Source organism: Cucurbitaria berberidis (genome assembly GCF_010015615.1).
Source record: "Cucurbitaria berberidis CBS 394.84 unplaced genomic scaffold K460scaffold_3, whole genome shotgun sequence".
Classification (NCBI taxonomy): domain Eukaryota; kingdom Fungi; phylum Ascomycota; class Dothideomycetes; order Pleosporales; family Cucurbitariaceae; genus Cucurbitaria; species Cucurbitaria berberidis.
The window spans coordinates 6,152,056-6,164,134 of record NW_024468937.1 but is presented as its reverse complement, the minus strand read 5'-3'; the positions used below and the strand labels follow the sequence as shown (position 1 = coordinate 6,164,134).

The 12,079-nt window shown below is 51.0% G+C and overlaps 6 protein-coding genes across 6 annotated transcripts; 5 read left to right on the top strand and 1 right to left on the bottom strand.

Moving 5' to 3' along the window:
- Positions 1-922: 922 nt before the first annotated feature.
- K460DRAFT_356448 (carbohydrate-binding module family 43 protein) lies at positions 923-2,613 on the top strand (the record flags this gene model as incomplete). Its single annotated transcript, XM_040931960.1, has 2 exons — positions 923-1,050; positions 1,107-2,613. The coding sequence occupies 2 exons, from the start codon at positions 923-925 to the stop codon at positions 2,611-2,613; spliced, it is 1,635 nt and encodes a 544-aa protein (XP_040789386.1).
- An 891-nt stretch (positions 2,614-3,504) lies between these two features.
- On the bottom strand, positions 3,505-4,974 carry K460DRAFT_310447 (uncharacterized protein; the record flags this gene model as incomplete). The annotated part of the gene is made up of 1 exon (XM_040930150.1): positions 3,505-4,974. The coding sequence occupies one exon, from the start codon at positions 4,972-4,974 to the stop codon at positions 3,730-3,732; it is 1,245 nt and encodes a 414-aa protein (XP_040789385.1). The 3' UTR covers positions 3,505-3,729.
- A 175-nt stretch (positions 4,975-5,149) lies between these two features.
- Positions 5,150-7,003, top strand: K460DRAFT_367575 (nonsense-mediated mRNA decay protein-like protein 3). The gene has a single exon (XM_040933600.1). The coding sequence runs from the start codon at positions 5,283-5,285 to the stop codon at positions 6,819-6,821; it is 1,539 nt and encodes a 512-aa protein (XP_040789384.1). The 5' UTR covers positions 5,150-5,282; the 3' UTR covers positions 6,822-7,003.
- Positions 7,004-7,609: 606 nt separating this feature from the next.
- K460DRAFT_131548 (uncharacterized protein) lies at positions 7,610-8,475 on the top strand. Its single transcript, XM_040926676.1, has one exon. It carries the CDS (start codon positions 7,664-7,666, stop codon positions 8,180-8,182), a length of 519 nt encoding a protein of 172 aa, XP_040789383.1. The 5' UTR covers positions 7,610-7,663; the 3' UTR covers positions 8,183-8,475.
- K460DRAFT_131539 (uncharacterized protein) lies at positions 8,042-9,556 on the top strand. The gene is made up of 3 exons (XM_040926675.1): positions 8,042-8,431; positions 8,486-8,757; positions 8,805-9,556. Exons 1-3 carry the CDS (start codon positions 8,235-8,237, stop codon positions 9,317-9,319), a joined length of 984 nt encoding a protein of 327 aa, XP_040789382.1. The 5' UTR covers positions 8,042-8,234; the 3' UTR covers positions 9,320-9,556.
- Positions 9,459-12,058, top strand: K460DRAFT_396126 (MFS general substrate transporter). The gene is made up of 5 exons (XM_040936084.1): positions 9,459-10,034; positions 10,120-10,355; positions 10,591-11,016; positions 11,068-11,171; positions 11,279-12,058. Exons 1-5 carry the CDS (start codon positions 9,793-9,795, stop codon positions 11,681-11,683), a joined length of 1,413 nt encoding a protein of 470 aa, XP_040789381.1. The 5' UTR covers positions 9,459-9,792; the 3' UTR covers positions 11,684-12,058.
- Positions 12,059-12,079: the final 21 nt, after the last annotated feature.

Sequence of the window (12,079 nt, the reverse complement as noted above, 5' to 3'; positions counted from 1 at the left end):
TCGAGTGAACCAATCTTGAAACGAATATGAACGAAGACGCTTGACAGTGGTTTTCGATGATTTTGCCATGACTGCTGCCAGGAATGTTTTTACAGGAAGTTGCAATAGCTCATCAGTGGGAAGCCACCATACCTAACTCCCTATAGTAGTTCAGTCTACTAGCTGCAGCAGTCGTACACTGTATTCCCGAACGTCGATCGCGAATCAAATGACAGTGTATTGAGCGGTTTTTTCCGAGGCTGGAGGAGAGAGCCTGATCATCCGTATACGGACCTTGCGAAGCAGTATATCGAATGCTTCTCTCCGTACAGACGTCATGGGTGTCCGGACAGTGAATACGAGAAGGCGGCGAAGCTAGCCAGAAGGCCGGATATAATTATAAATATATATATGAAGCGTAGGATTCCGGCTGTTGGTGGCTGACTGGACCTGCGTCAGAGACTCAGCGCACTCGAAATGTCCGTGAGCTTGCTACTGTCCATACGACGTTGAGAGAATGCCAAATTCCGGCATGGAAATAAACACACGACCTTCTCAGAGAAGTTTAGCCGCCCATCGGGCGCTACCTAGGTCCATAGCATCGATCCATCGATGCTAGTAAAGGGCCCACCCACCTCTACATTCCAGCCCCCGCTAACACATCCCTAGCATCGTCGTCACCCACCGCGCGCACACCCCCGGCCCCGCGCGCTATCGTACACCTGTCAGCATAGCCACCACAGCATGAGCGGTTAATGCAATAGTACCTGCAGCGAGCTCGGAAGACACGCGTCCAACCTTGGTTGTCAAAATACCGGCTGCCCCGGAAACTCTGCCCTCTTCTCAACTCCACCAGCCAAGCCTCTTCTTGTGTACCAAGCACCGAGCTGAAAAGCTTCGATCCTCACTCGTTACCTGACCGACGTTCGCTCCAAGTGCGAAGATGTGGAAAAAGCTGGCTTGCGCTGCAGCGGCGCTGATCAGTGGCGCGACAGCAGCGAGTTACGATGATATCCCCGCCATTGAGGTCTATGGGCAGCACTTCTTCTACACAAACAATGGCTCGCAGTTGTACGTCCCATCTTCCTCTACGACAAAGAAACCGTCAGTACTGACAATCTATACAGCTACCTCAAGGGCGTGGCGTACCAGCAAAACTACCAACCCAACGGCAGCACCGACTCCAACGCCAGCTACACTGATCCGCTCGCTGACGGGACTGCCTGCCGTCGAGACATCCCCTTGCTCAAGCAGATATATACCAATGTCCTCCGTGTATATGCCATCGATCCAACCAAGAACCATGACGATTGCATGGCGCAGCTGGCGAGCGCAGACATCTATGTGATTGCTGATCTGGGAGAGCCCGGGACTTCAATCAGGTCGAATGATCCCGAGTGGGATGTCACCTTGTATCAGCGATACACTGGCGTCGTCGATGCCCTGTCCAAGTACAAGAACGTTATCGGCTTCTTTGCTGGTAATGAGAATGTCAGTGCTAGTAATCAGACGGCTGCAGCGGCTTTCGTCAAAGCTGCTGTGCGTGACACCAAGGGATACATTAGCAACCAGAAATACCGCAGTACACTCGGCGTGGGCTACGCAACTGCTGATGTCCCCACTCGCAACGAACTTGCGCACTATTTCGTCTGCCAGCCCGGCGACGACGGCAACAAGACGTCTATCGACTTCTGGGGCTACAATGTCTACTCCTGGTGCGGTAAGAGCGACTACTCGACCTCTTCCTACGGCGAGCGCGTCGATTTCTTCTCCGACTACCCCGTCCCCGTCTTCTTCGCCGAGTATGGATGTATCGAGGGTATTGACGGTGGTGCCACCCACCGACCCTTCACAGAAGTCGAGGTCCTCTTCGGCAACATGACCAAGGTCTTCAGCGGAGGAATCGTGTACGAGTGGTTCATGGGCGCGAACAACTACGGCCTCGTGGAACTGAAGAACAACGGTGCCAGTGTATCACCTTACCCTGATTTTACTTCCCTCCAAAGCCAACTCGCATCCGTCAGCCCTTCCATCACTCAACGCAGTGCATATACGCCCGCCAATTCCGCGCCTGCCTGTCCCTCAGCTGGTGGCTCCTGGAAAGCTCAAGCATCTCCCCTACCACCAACTGTAAACCCGCAATTGTGCGCCTGCATGGTAGGAAGCCTGCAATGCAACATCAAGTCCACAGACGAGAAGTCATATGCCGACATATTTGACTTCATTTGTGGCGCTGACCAAAAGTACTGCTCCGGCATCGCCCGCAACGCAACAACTGGCAACTTCGGCGGGTACTCTGGCTGCGACCCCAAGGATCAGCTCGCCTTTGTTGCGAACCAGTATTATCTGGGTAACAGCAAGCGCGCAGATGCGTGCAGCTTTAGTGGCAAAGCGACTACGCAGAGTGGGTCGACGCCTACAAGCTGCGCTGCTTTACTGTCTGCAGTTGGCTCGAGCGGTACTGGTTCCCCACCAACTGCGACCGGCCGTGGCGGAGCAGCAGCCTCGAGCTCCAAGTCGAAGGGAGCTGCCCCTAGTCTCAATGCTCCGGGCTTCTTTGAGCATGGCGAATTGGCCATGGGCATGTGTGCTGCTGTGGCGGTGAGCAGTCTGTTGGGTATGCTCATACTATAAGCAAAGGAGAGGGGGGGTCATGTGCGATAAGGGCTGCTTTCGCTTGGGTAACATGTGAAGGGTATACTCTGATAATGTGAAATGTGTGATTATGAATAGAGAGTTTGAATGTCAATGTTTGAAAGAAATTTCAAAATATCTGCCTTGCTTCTGAATTTGTAATTTCAGTGCCTTGGCAGTATGTCGAAAAGTCCTCGGCGATTCTTTCCAGGGCCGTGATCCGAACAACACCCCTGACTCAACTCCACGCTCAGTCTACTTATTTCTGAACACTGAGGCTCCCTTCAAAGAGACGCCTGTCTAACCTCTCTATTTTCTTTTCCAAGCTCCCACTTTCCACTACCCCTCACCTGACGCTGACCACCTAGATATATAGATTTCTAATCCTACCATAAATGGTTCTTGTCTAGTAATAGAGTGCTTATTGCCCGAGGCAGCGGAGCAGCTACTGTAGATCCGGTCTCTTAGTACCCTGCACATCCAAAATCCGTCATCTTGAAAGGGCGGAGTTGCTGCATACTTGTGCTGTGTTACGCCGTAAAGCTGAGAAGTGGGCCTTGGGCGGCGTAATACTAGTGTAATGAATCTGACTTGTGAAGTGACAGCGGGAAGGAAACCTAGACCGTTACGCATAGTCTAGATTTTCGATACATGTTTTCCAGAAGCCCTACGATATGTCATTGCGATGATGTAACACAGTCAGCATCAACACTCGGGAGTAGAAACGTCAAGGACGGAATAGTGGAAAGTTGAAGTACGGCTGCTTTATACAGCCATGCTTGCAACTGAGTATTTTGACTTCGCGGTCTAGTAGATTCAACCTACCCGCTCGCACCCATATTGATTCTACACGGTCGATATACATTGGCTAAAGCTTTAGCGTTCCTCGTGGCGGGTTAGGTGATATACATAAATCGTGCGGAAATTCTCTATGAAGAGACTGGTTACTCCGCATGGCGATGTTGGGAGTGATATACTTCGGTGTCTCCGAGGAAACGATGCAAAGTGGTTGAAGACATTCAGTTTATGCTGTACGGGTGGCAGTTAATGGACACTCAACCTTCAGAATTGAGGTCGCACTGCATGCTGGCAACATACTAAGAAGTCGTACACCAGTCATCTCAAGCCGATTGTATGAAGCTTGCGAAGCTGTCTCCTGGCATCAGAGTTCGTAGCTGGCGGGAAGAAATCTCCTAGCGATGCTCGTGGTCGGTGGAACCGTCGAGTTGATGCTGGAGTGGCCGCCGGACGGCTTGAGTCACTAGCTTGTGTCTGAGCACTCGCTTGCGCTGAGTGTTGCGTTTCGTAGCCCAGGTCTTCCGGATCGTTCTCAAGCTCTTCAAGGTCCTCTTCCAACTCCCTCAGCGCTTCATCCGCGGTTTTGTCCTTCCTCTGGTGTGTTCTCAATACGCCACCCCACAGCGTTTCCAAGTCAGTCTCAGCTCTCTTCTCCTCGGTAAACATTTGAACCACAAGATTGACTCCCGGCTTGATGTCCCTGAACCCCACAAAGTCCTCCACATTGTCACCTGGCATATTCATATCCTCCGGATGGGCCTCGATCTTGCCGATAGTGCAGCAAATCCAGCCGGTACGTATGCCATCGTCAATGTTGCCTTCTGGCATGGTTCCACCAACGTTGGCCAGCATCCTCATGCGCTTGGCCTTCCTCCTTAGCTTAATTTTGAGCTCGTTGCGACCTAGGAGACCCGCCGCATTCGCTTTCAAGCCGTGTTCCCTTCGCAACCACCGACAGAATCGGTCCGCTGCTACATGCAAGTGCTTCTCGGACCGCGCAGTAGCGATAAGCATGATCAGCTTTGGCCCAAGAGCAGGCGGAGGGTCAAGATGACGTAGGTCAAGCAATTGCAAGTCATCTAGACCAGCCGTGATGGACACATAATCGAGTAGGGTTTCGAGGAGCGGCGGTGGGTTCGGCGGTAGGTTGGGGATTTCAGCGGGCTTCTGAGCTGGAGATGGAACAGAGGACTGCTGCCTAAGATACCATGGTATAGACGTCGAAGGCGACGGAGGTGTAGGCTCTTCTGACGCGGATTCGATCGCGGTTTTGACGGGGGAAGAATTGAGGTTCTTGGACTCGGCAGGATTCGTTGCAGGCTTCGCACCGTGACTTAGAAATGGGAATTCAGCATCTTCGGCCGAGGGGTCATGTTTGTGCACTCTTCTCGGTGGACTGGTACTGAAGAGGCATTGTGATGCGCTCGATGCTGTCTCAGGTAGTTGAGAAGAGGCGCAAGGGATCAAGCCTTTAGATCTCGTAATCGAAGCAGAAGATGGAGACACGGCCTTCCAGCAAGCCTTGCATAAGAACCTTGACGAAGCTGTACGCGCGACATACATGCTTGAACGAGAGATTGGATGTGGAACAGGTGCAATCCCATGGCGTCGTTGACGCAACTTTCTACATCGGTGAAGCGGAGCCCGTTCACGCCGGTCGCTCAGGCCCTAATCACGTGACGATAAGATAAGAGTGGCGGCCGGAAAATATTGGCGGGGTGAATTGTGAATTTCCAAGCAGACATTTGCCCCAGTTTTACGACTCATATACCCTCGACGACCACACACACTCTCTCTTCTATATAGCCTGGAGATAGTCACATCTACTCCTATACACCCGTCAAACGCAACAAGTGATAGCTGTCGTAGCCATGGAGGTCGATACCCCGCTCGCCTTCACCCCCGCGCCCAAGAACGCTGCGACCATTCTCTGCGCAGACTGCGGTGCGCCCGTCGATGGCACAATCTCCGGCGCCTTCTGCTATGACTGCATCAAGCTCAAGACAGATGTCACCGGTGGCATTCAGCGCGAAGCCATCTTGCTCATGTGCCGCGACTGCGACCGATGGCTGTCCCCTCCCACGACTTGGGTCGTCGCGGCCCCCGAGTCGCGTGAATTGTTGGCACTCTGCTTGCGCAAACTGCGAGGACTCAACAAGCTCCGCATCATCGATGCGAGCTTCATCTGGACAGAACCGCATAGTAGGAGGATCAAAGTCAAGATCACAGTGCAAAGCGAGCTCAACGAGGGCGCCATCATGCAGCAGAGCTTCGAGGTCGAGTTTACCCAAAACTACCATCAGTGCCCGGACTGCGCGAAGAGTTATACACACAACACCTGGCGAGCATGCGTACAGGTACGACAAAAGGTGCCGCATAAGAGGACGTTCCTGTATCTCGAGCAGTTGATCTTGAAGCATGGGGCGCACAAGGACACAATAAACATCAAAGAAGTACACGACGGCATCGACTTCTTCTTCGCGCAGCGGAACCACGCCATTTCCTTCTGCGACTTCCTCAAGGCCGTCATACCCGTCAACATCAAGAAGTCCGAAGAATTGATCTCGCACGACATTCACACCTCAACAAAGAACTACAAATTCTCCTTTTCTTGCGAAATTGTACCCATTTGCAAAGACGACCTCGTCGTCCTACCTATCCCACTTGCAAAGAAAGCGGGCAACATTTCCCCCCTTACACTTTGCACACGCATCGGCACATCCGTGCAATTACTAGACGTAGCGACCCTCCAAACCGCCGATGTCGCGACGGATGTGTACTGGCGCACGCCCTTCCGCCCGCTTGCAGACGTCCAAGAACTCACCGAGTTCATGGTGCTCGACATTGAGCCCTTGGGAAAACAACAGGGGCGGCACTTCCTCGCTGAAGCTACAGTAGCCCGCGCCTCCGACATGGGCATTAACGACAAAACGTACTATAGCCGCACGCATCTTGGTGGGATTTTACACGTTGGTGACTCAGTAATGGGCTACCTACTTAGCAACACGAATTTCAATAGTGAACTCTTCGACATCCTCGAATCGAATAACAAATACGCATCAGCAATCCCTGACGTAGTGTTAGTCAAGAAGTTCTACCAGCGCTCAAAGAAGAACAAGAACAAACGGAATTGGCGTCTCAAGCGTATGGCGAGGGAGGAGGGCGAGATGCTACCTCGCAAGCAAGATCAAGAGAAGATGGAACGCGACTTTGAGATGTTCTTGCAGGATGTGGAAGAGGATCAGGACTTGAGGCAAGGGATGGCGCTGTATAAGGCACAGCAGGAACAGCGGCAACGGGAGGCGGACGCCATGGAGACGGAGACTGAAGACGAGGAGAATGATGAGGGCATAGAGATTCCGATGGATCAGTTGCTAGACGATTTCGAAGATCTGAAGATGCAGGATTAGAAGAGTTCTCTCCTTCGTTACGATGCATTAAATTCGCGGATTTGTTTTGTCATGCTGCATTTCTGAGGCGTCGATGGGAAAATGGGTGCATTGATGATTTCCTCTGACATAGACTGCGGGGCTTGTGGCATCGCCCGGCCTTGAATTCTTAGTGAAGTCAAATCAATTCGTTCATAGGGTGATCTTCTCGATTGATTAACTTGCTTCATTCGCTTCTTTGCTGTCCTACCAGTGTGCGGCTACGTCGGCCATGTCTTCAATCATGTGGGCCTCTACCAGTGAGCGCACCACATCCATGCGTTTGAGACACCTGGAAGCTCGCTATAATTAGCAGTTCATAGCTGGGTTTACACGTGAAGTCCTCTTCTTCGTCAACAGTGTGTAATCAGCTAGCCTATTTGGGCATCCAATGGTCACGTGTGTGTGAGATATCCCTAAGGGATTAGCCAAGCGAAGTGAACGCGAATCCCGTCCGAGCGGATTTGATAAGGTCCAATCCCGGCTCAACCACAATTTGCTGAGTAGTCGAGAATCGTAGCCTCTTTCTTTGAATCCCTCCGACTGCGAATCAACATAGGGAATTGCACATGGAAAGCGCTGCTTCACGGAAAACTTCTGCGCCCTATGGTCAAGCGTGCGTCAACTGCGTCAAAGCGAAATGCCGGTGCGTATTTCAGGATGGGGATGTATGCGAAAGGCAAGTTGCGCTCTTCATATAACGTCAGCACGCTTGGTAGCACACGGTGCATGTCGCGATGTCCAATGTTTACCTCAAAGCTCAGCAAGAAACCTACCATATATTGAACACTCCCAGGCTAGAGTATTGCAGAACCTTGGCTAACATGCTTCACTGCAGATGTCACCGCCTAGGCAAGGAATGTATACCTTCAGCGACTGTCCGGAAGAGAGGGTCAAGGGGCACAACAGCTTCGAAAAGGGCACAATTAGAAGACAAGCTGGATGATATTGTCACTTTGTTGCGAACCCAAAATATTGTCCAGCCAGTTTCGTCAAGAGATCCGTCCATGCCAACCCCTGGATCCTCGAACCCTTCTCCTCATCACTCCTCTATAGCTTACGGAAACGACATTAGCATTACAGAATATGACCTTGCCAACTTTCGCGATAACTACCTCCGCTATTTTCCATTCATCTTGTTACCGGCGAACATCACCGCGGAACATTTGCAGCTTGGAAAGCCAGTCCTATGCCTTGCTATCCACACTATATGTACTAAGGCGGTACCACGTCAGACGCTTCTGAGTACGCTGCTCCGGGAGACGTTGGCTTCAAAGATTATCGTGAGCGGTGAACGGAGTATTGACCTACTGCTAAGCTTAATTGTTTGCATAACATGGTAAGCCAGTTTCTTCAATTGGAGACCCGGATTTACGCCTGACCACAGAAAGGTCAATGTATGTAACGCACGGGAAACAGTTTTTGGGCTCCATGTCAGGTCTAGCAAGATCACTCGTTACCGATTTGCGACTAGTACAAAAACCATCTAAGTGTCCAAGCATAGGCCCTCAAGGCCCTCAGCTCGATAACATTGGAATTCAAACACAGGAAGCAAGCAGAGCGTTGCTTGCTGTGTTCGGACTAAGCGCAATGTGAGTATTGATCACCTAGAACGGGCCACTTACCTAGGTTAACCTCAACAACAGTATCTCTACTACGCTCAAATATGACTGTTTGCCGTGGTCATCACAAATCGAAGAAGCGTGTGATAAGCTCACGAGAAATGCGGAAGACGAAGGAGATAGGATTCTTGTCGCTACCGCACGCATAGCGCGAATATGTGTCAACGCAGCGGAAGTAGCTCGACGAGCTTTAGAAGATCCTAACTATACCAACCATGTGATTCCTACTATTGGACCTCTTAAGACCTGCCTGGACAGTGCTAGGAGCACCCTCACTGCCGAACAGCTCGGGCATAGTAAGCTTCCCTAGTCCTACGTCTCACATAGTTCTGAGAATTTTTAGACACCATCATTGCATTCCTCTATAGCGCGGAGATAACGATTTACGAGTTAACCCTCCTTCAGCATCCGCCAACCTATCAGAATCCTTCCGACTACAGACGCATCGAATATCTCACCTCCTGTCTGCAATCTTGCAAGTCCGTCATAGAAAACTATCTTCTATCAGATATTGCACACATCACCGGATCCGCCATGCTCATCGTCAGCTACAGCGTCAAGGTTCTGTACAAGCTTTCCACTCTAAATCATGATCCAGGTTGGGATTCAAGAGCAGTGAGGGAGACGGTGGACATTGTCAGTTTTCTAGAGCAGCTAGCTGCGGTCGCAGAACGTGAAAACGCTAGATTCAAGGAGCAAACTGGGGAGGACTGCGTTCTAGCTGCGGCGGCTGAAGCTATAAGGAGGACTGCGCCAATTTGGCGGGTTGAAGATCAAGACATGGCACTGGATGGTACTGCGGCAGCAGCGGAATGGAATGGTGCCGATTCCTCGATGGATTTCTTTGACAGCTTCTAGTTGTCGGAACCGTTTGACTTTTGAGAGGTAGCGAGTACTTTGTCCTAGGGTTGCATCAAATGCAAAAGTATTGCCATGTCTGTTGAAGATGTCGAGCCTATTTTGCCGACTATCTATTCAAGGTTATCTTATCTGCTCGAGCGATGGCTAACCTATATGCGACTGCTGTATTCACCTGTTACATCATCTGAATTTCCGTATCTCGGCTCTATCGTCCCTCCGTCCCTAACATTGTGGTTGCCTAATGCGTGAAATCCGAATCCCGCTTTATGGTACCATACCGGTACTGCCCGTGCGCCATGCCAACGCCTCTTTTTGCATAAACAAAATATTTAAAAAGTGCCTACGCCCCAGGACTACCTATTCATCTGCGATTCAAAACACCAACGACCCTTCCCCCTTCATCTGTCTCTACCGCAACAAATTCCAACATAGTGCTATCTCTTTCCGTTTCTGTGGTTCCGCCTTTTTCGATGGCCTCTAATTCCGCTTACACCAGCCCGACCTCCAAAGAACCTAAAACCGAGGACTCTTTCAACACTCTAGTTGAAGATGACCCTTCTCAAGGGAAGCAGTACCTCACAGGTGTCAAATTAGGTGTTCTTCTTGGGAGCTTGACGCTTGTCACATTTCTTTTGCTGCTGGATACTTCGATCATTGGCACCGCTATACCTCACATCACGACCGAATTTCACGCGCTACCAGACGTGGGCTGGTATGTTGGAGCGTATACACTCGGGGCGTACGTCATAACCTCATTCTTCTCTCTCGCATGCCATTTGTTGACCCTTCAAAAATAGTGCAACTCTTCAGCCAATGTCTGGAAAGTTCTACACGCACTTCAGTACCAAGATCGTGTACCTTAGCTTCGTCTTCACCTTCGAGATTGGATCCCTAGTATGCGGAGTCGCGAGTTCGTCGATGATTTTCATTGTCGGCAGGGCCATTGCAGGCCTAGGAGCTTCTGGTTTAACTAATGATGCATTAACGATAATATCAGGAGCGGTACCGCTTGAGAAAAGTCCGATGTACACAGGTATTCTACTTGGGATTTCTCAAATGGGCGTCGTAGCCGGGCCGCTTATTGGAGGCGTGCTGACCGAGCACGCGACTTGGCGTTGGTGCTTCTACATGAACCTACCCATCGGCGGCGTTGCAGCCCTCTGTAAGTAACTTTAGTGTTAGAGTTGGGTGTGAGACAGATACTGACTTCGTACCTCAACCTTTAGTCTTGTTCCTTATCCATGTGCCTGAAATCACGACAAAACCAGGATTCTCGATGAGTTTGGTCCTCGGACTACTTCCAGAACTGGATCTCCTCGGCTTCGCACTATTCGTGCCATCCGCAGTTATGCTCCTCCTCGCCCTTCAGTTCGGCAGTGGAAACACATACCCCTGGAATAGTGCTACTATTATCGGTCTATTCTGCGGTGCAGGGGGGAGCACTGTCATTTTCATCCTCTGGGAAAGGAAAATGGGCGACAAAGCTATGATTCCGGGTGCGATATTGCGGCAGCCAGTTGTATGGTCGAGCTGTATATTTGGTAGTTGCATCATGTGCTGCACGCTGGTTGCTAGCAATTGGATTCCGACATACTTCCAGGCTGTCAAGGGCGAGGGACCGACCATGAGCGGCGTCTACATACTCCCGAGTATTTTGAGCTCGCTACTGTTTGTTGTGGCTTCTGGGGTGGCGGGTATGTGCATGTGGAAACTTCTCAGGGCGGATGATTGATTGACACTTTTAGTAACGCACCTCGGATACTACCTCCCCTGGGCATTATTCAGTGGCGTCGTTACAGCTATCGGCAATGGCCTCATTTCTACCTTTACTGCATCTACCAGCACGGGAGTGTGAATCGGGTACCAGATTGTCGTGGGCTCGGGTCGCGGCGCCGGCATGCAAATGGTATCTTTGTCCTCTGTTCTCCACCCCTACAGTGCACTGACTTCTCACAGCCGCTCATCGCAGCCCAAAATGCAGTTCGGCCCTCGCAGGTCCCCATCGTTCTCGCCATCCTCATCTTTTTTCAGAACCTGGGCACCGCTATTGCCGTTGTGATCAGCAGTACGATCTTCGCGCAGACACTGGCTTCCACTGTCCCTCGCTATGCGCCCTCAGTGTCCCCTAAGGCGGCGCTAGATGCTGGCTCTGGTGCCAGTGCTGTACGCAATCTGGTAGTTGGACATGAGGAAGAGCTGAAGGGCATACTAAGATGCTACTCAGAAAGCGTGCGCAACGTATTCTACTTCTTAGTGGGCCTGGCAGGGTTGGCGGCTGTTGTGAGTGTAGGCATGGGATGGAAGGATGTTAGGGTTACGACAGAGGGGAATAAGGCAGAGATTGCCGCAACGGAGGAATAGAGTGCAGCAGGAAAGGGCAACGTCCAAGGAACAGCGCCGTCGCACGAACCCGGCCTTGAACTAATGTTACCTTTGTATTAGCTACAGGGGCTGATAATTTTGATTAGTTCTGAGCATTCACTCCTTTGGTTTTGTTTTACTGACTAACTGGACTGTGCGATAACCTTCGCGTGTTGGGTTCTACAACGTATTTCTCCTTGTTAACTTAGACACAATAAGGGCCTGTGTCTACCTGTCTATACAGATCGTCAATTCAACCATTGCTAGTTCTACAGGTTATCAACGTGTGAAAGGCATGATTATTCTGAGATGTTGAGTATCACTCCTATAGTCAACTTGCGTAGCAGCTGTCCGATAGTCTCTGTTGTCCTTTACTTATACTGGGCTCTGGAGTCT

Excerpts from the sequence above, each read along its gene's own strand:
- K460DRAFT_367575 (XM_040933600.1), top strand. The coding sequence starts at position 5,283 with ATGGAGGTCGATACCCCGCTCGCCTTCACCCCCGCGCCCAAGAACGCT.
- K460DRAFT_131548 (XM_040926676.1), top strand. The coding sequence starts at position 7,664 with ATGCTTCACTGCAGATGTCACCGCCTAGGCAAGGAATGTATACCTTCA.
- K460DRAFT_131539 (XM_040926675.1), top strand. The coding sequence starts at position 8,235 with ATGTATGTAACGCACGGGAAACAGTTTTTGGGCTCCATGTCAGGTCTA. Across the intron at positions 8,432-8,485 it reads GTGTTCGGACTAAGCGCAAT|TATCTCTACTACGCTCAAAT; the intron begins GTGAGTATTGAT and ends CCTCAACAACAG. Across the intron at positions 8,758-8,804 it reads TGCCGAACAGCTCGGGCATA|ACACCATCATTGCATTCCTC; the intron begins GTAAGCTTCCCT and ends GAGAATTTTTAG.
- K460DRAFT_396126 (XM_040936084.1), top strand. The coding sequence starts at position 9,793 with ATGGCCTCTAATTCCGCTTACACCAGCCCGACCTCCAAAGAACCTAAA. Across the intron at positions 10,035-10,119 it reads GCGCTACCAGACGTGGGCTG|TGCAACTCTTCAGCCAATGT; the intron begins GTATGTTGGAGC and ends CTTCAAAAATAG. Across the intron at positions 10,356-10,590 it reads GAAAAGTCCGATGTACACAG|GATTCTCGATGAGTTTGGTC; the intron begins GTATTCTACTTG and ends CGACAAAACCAG.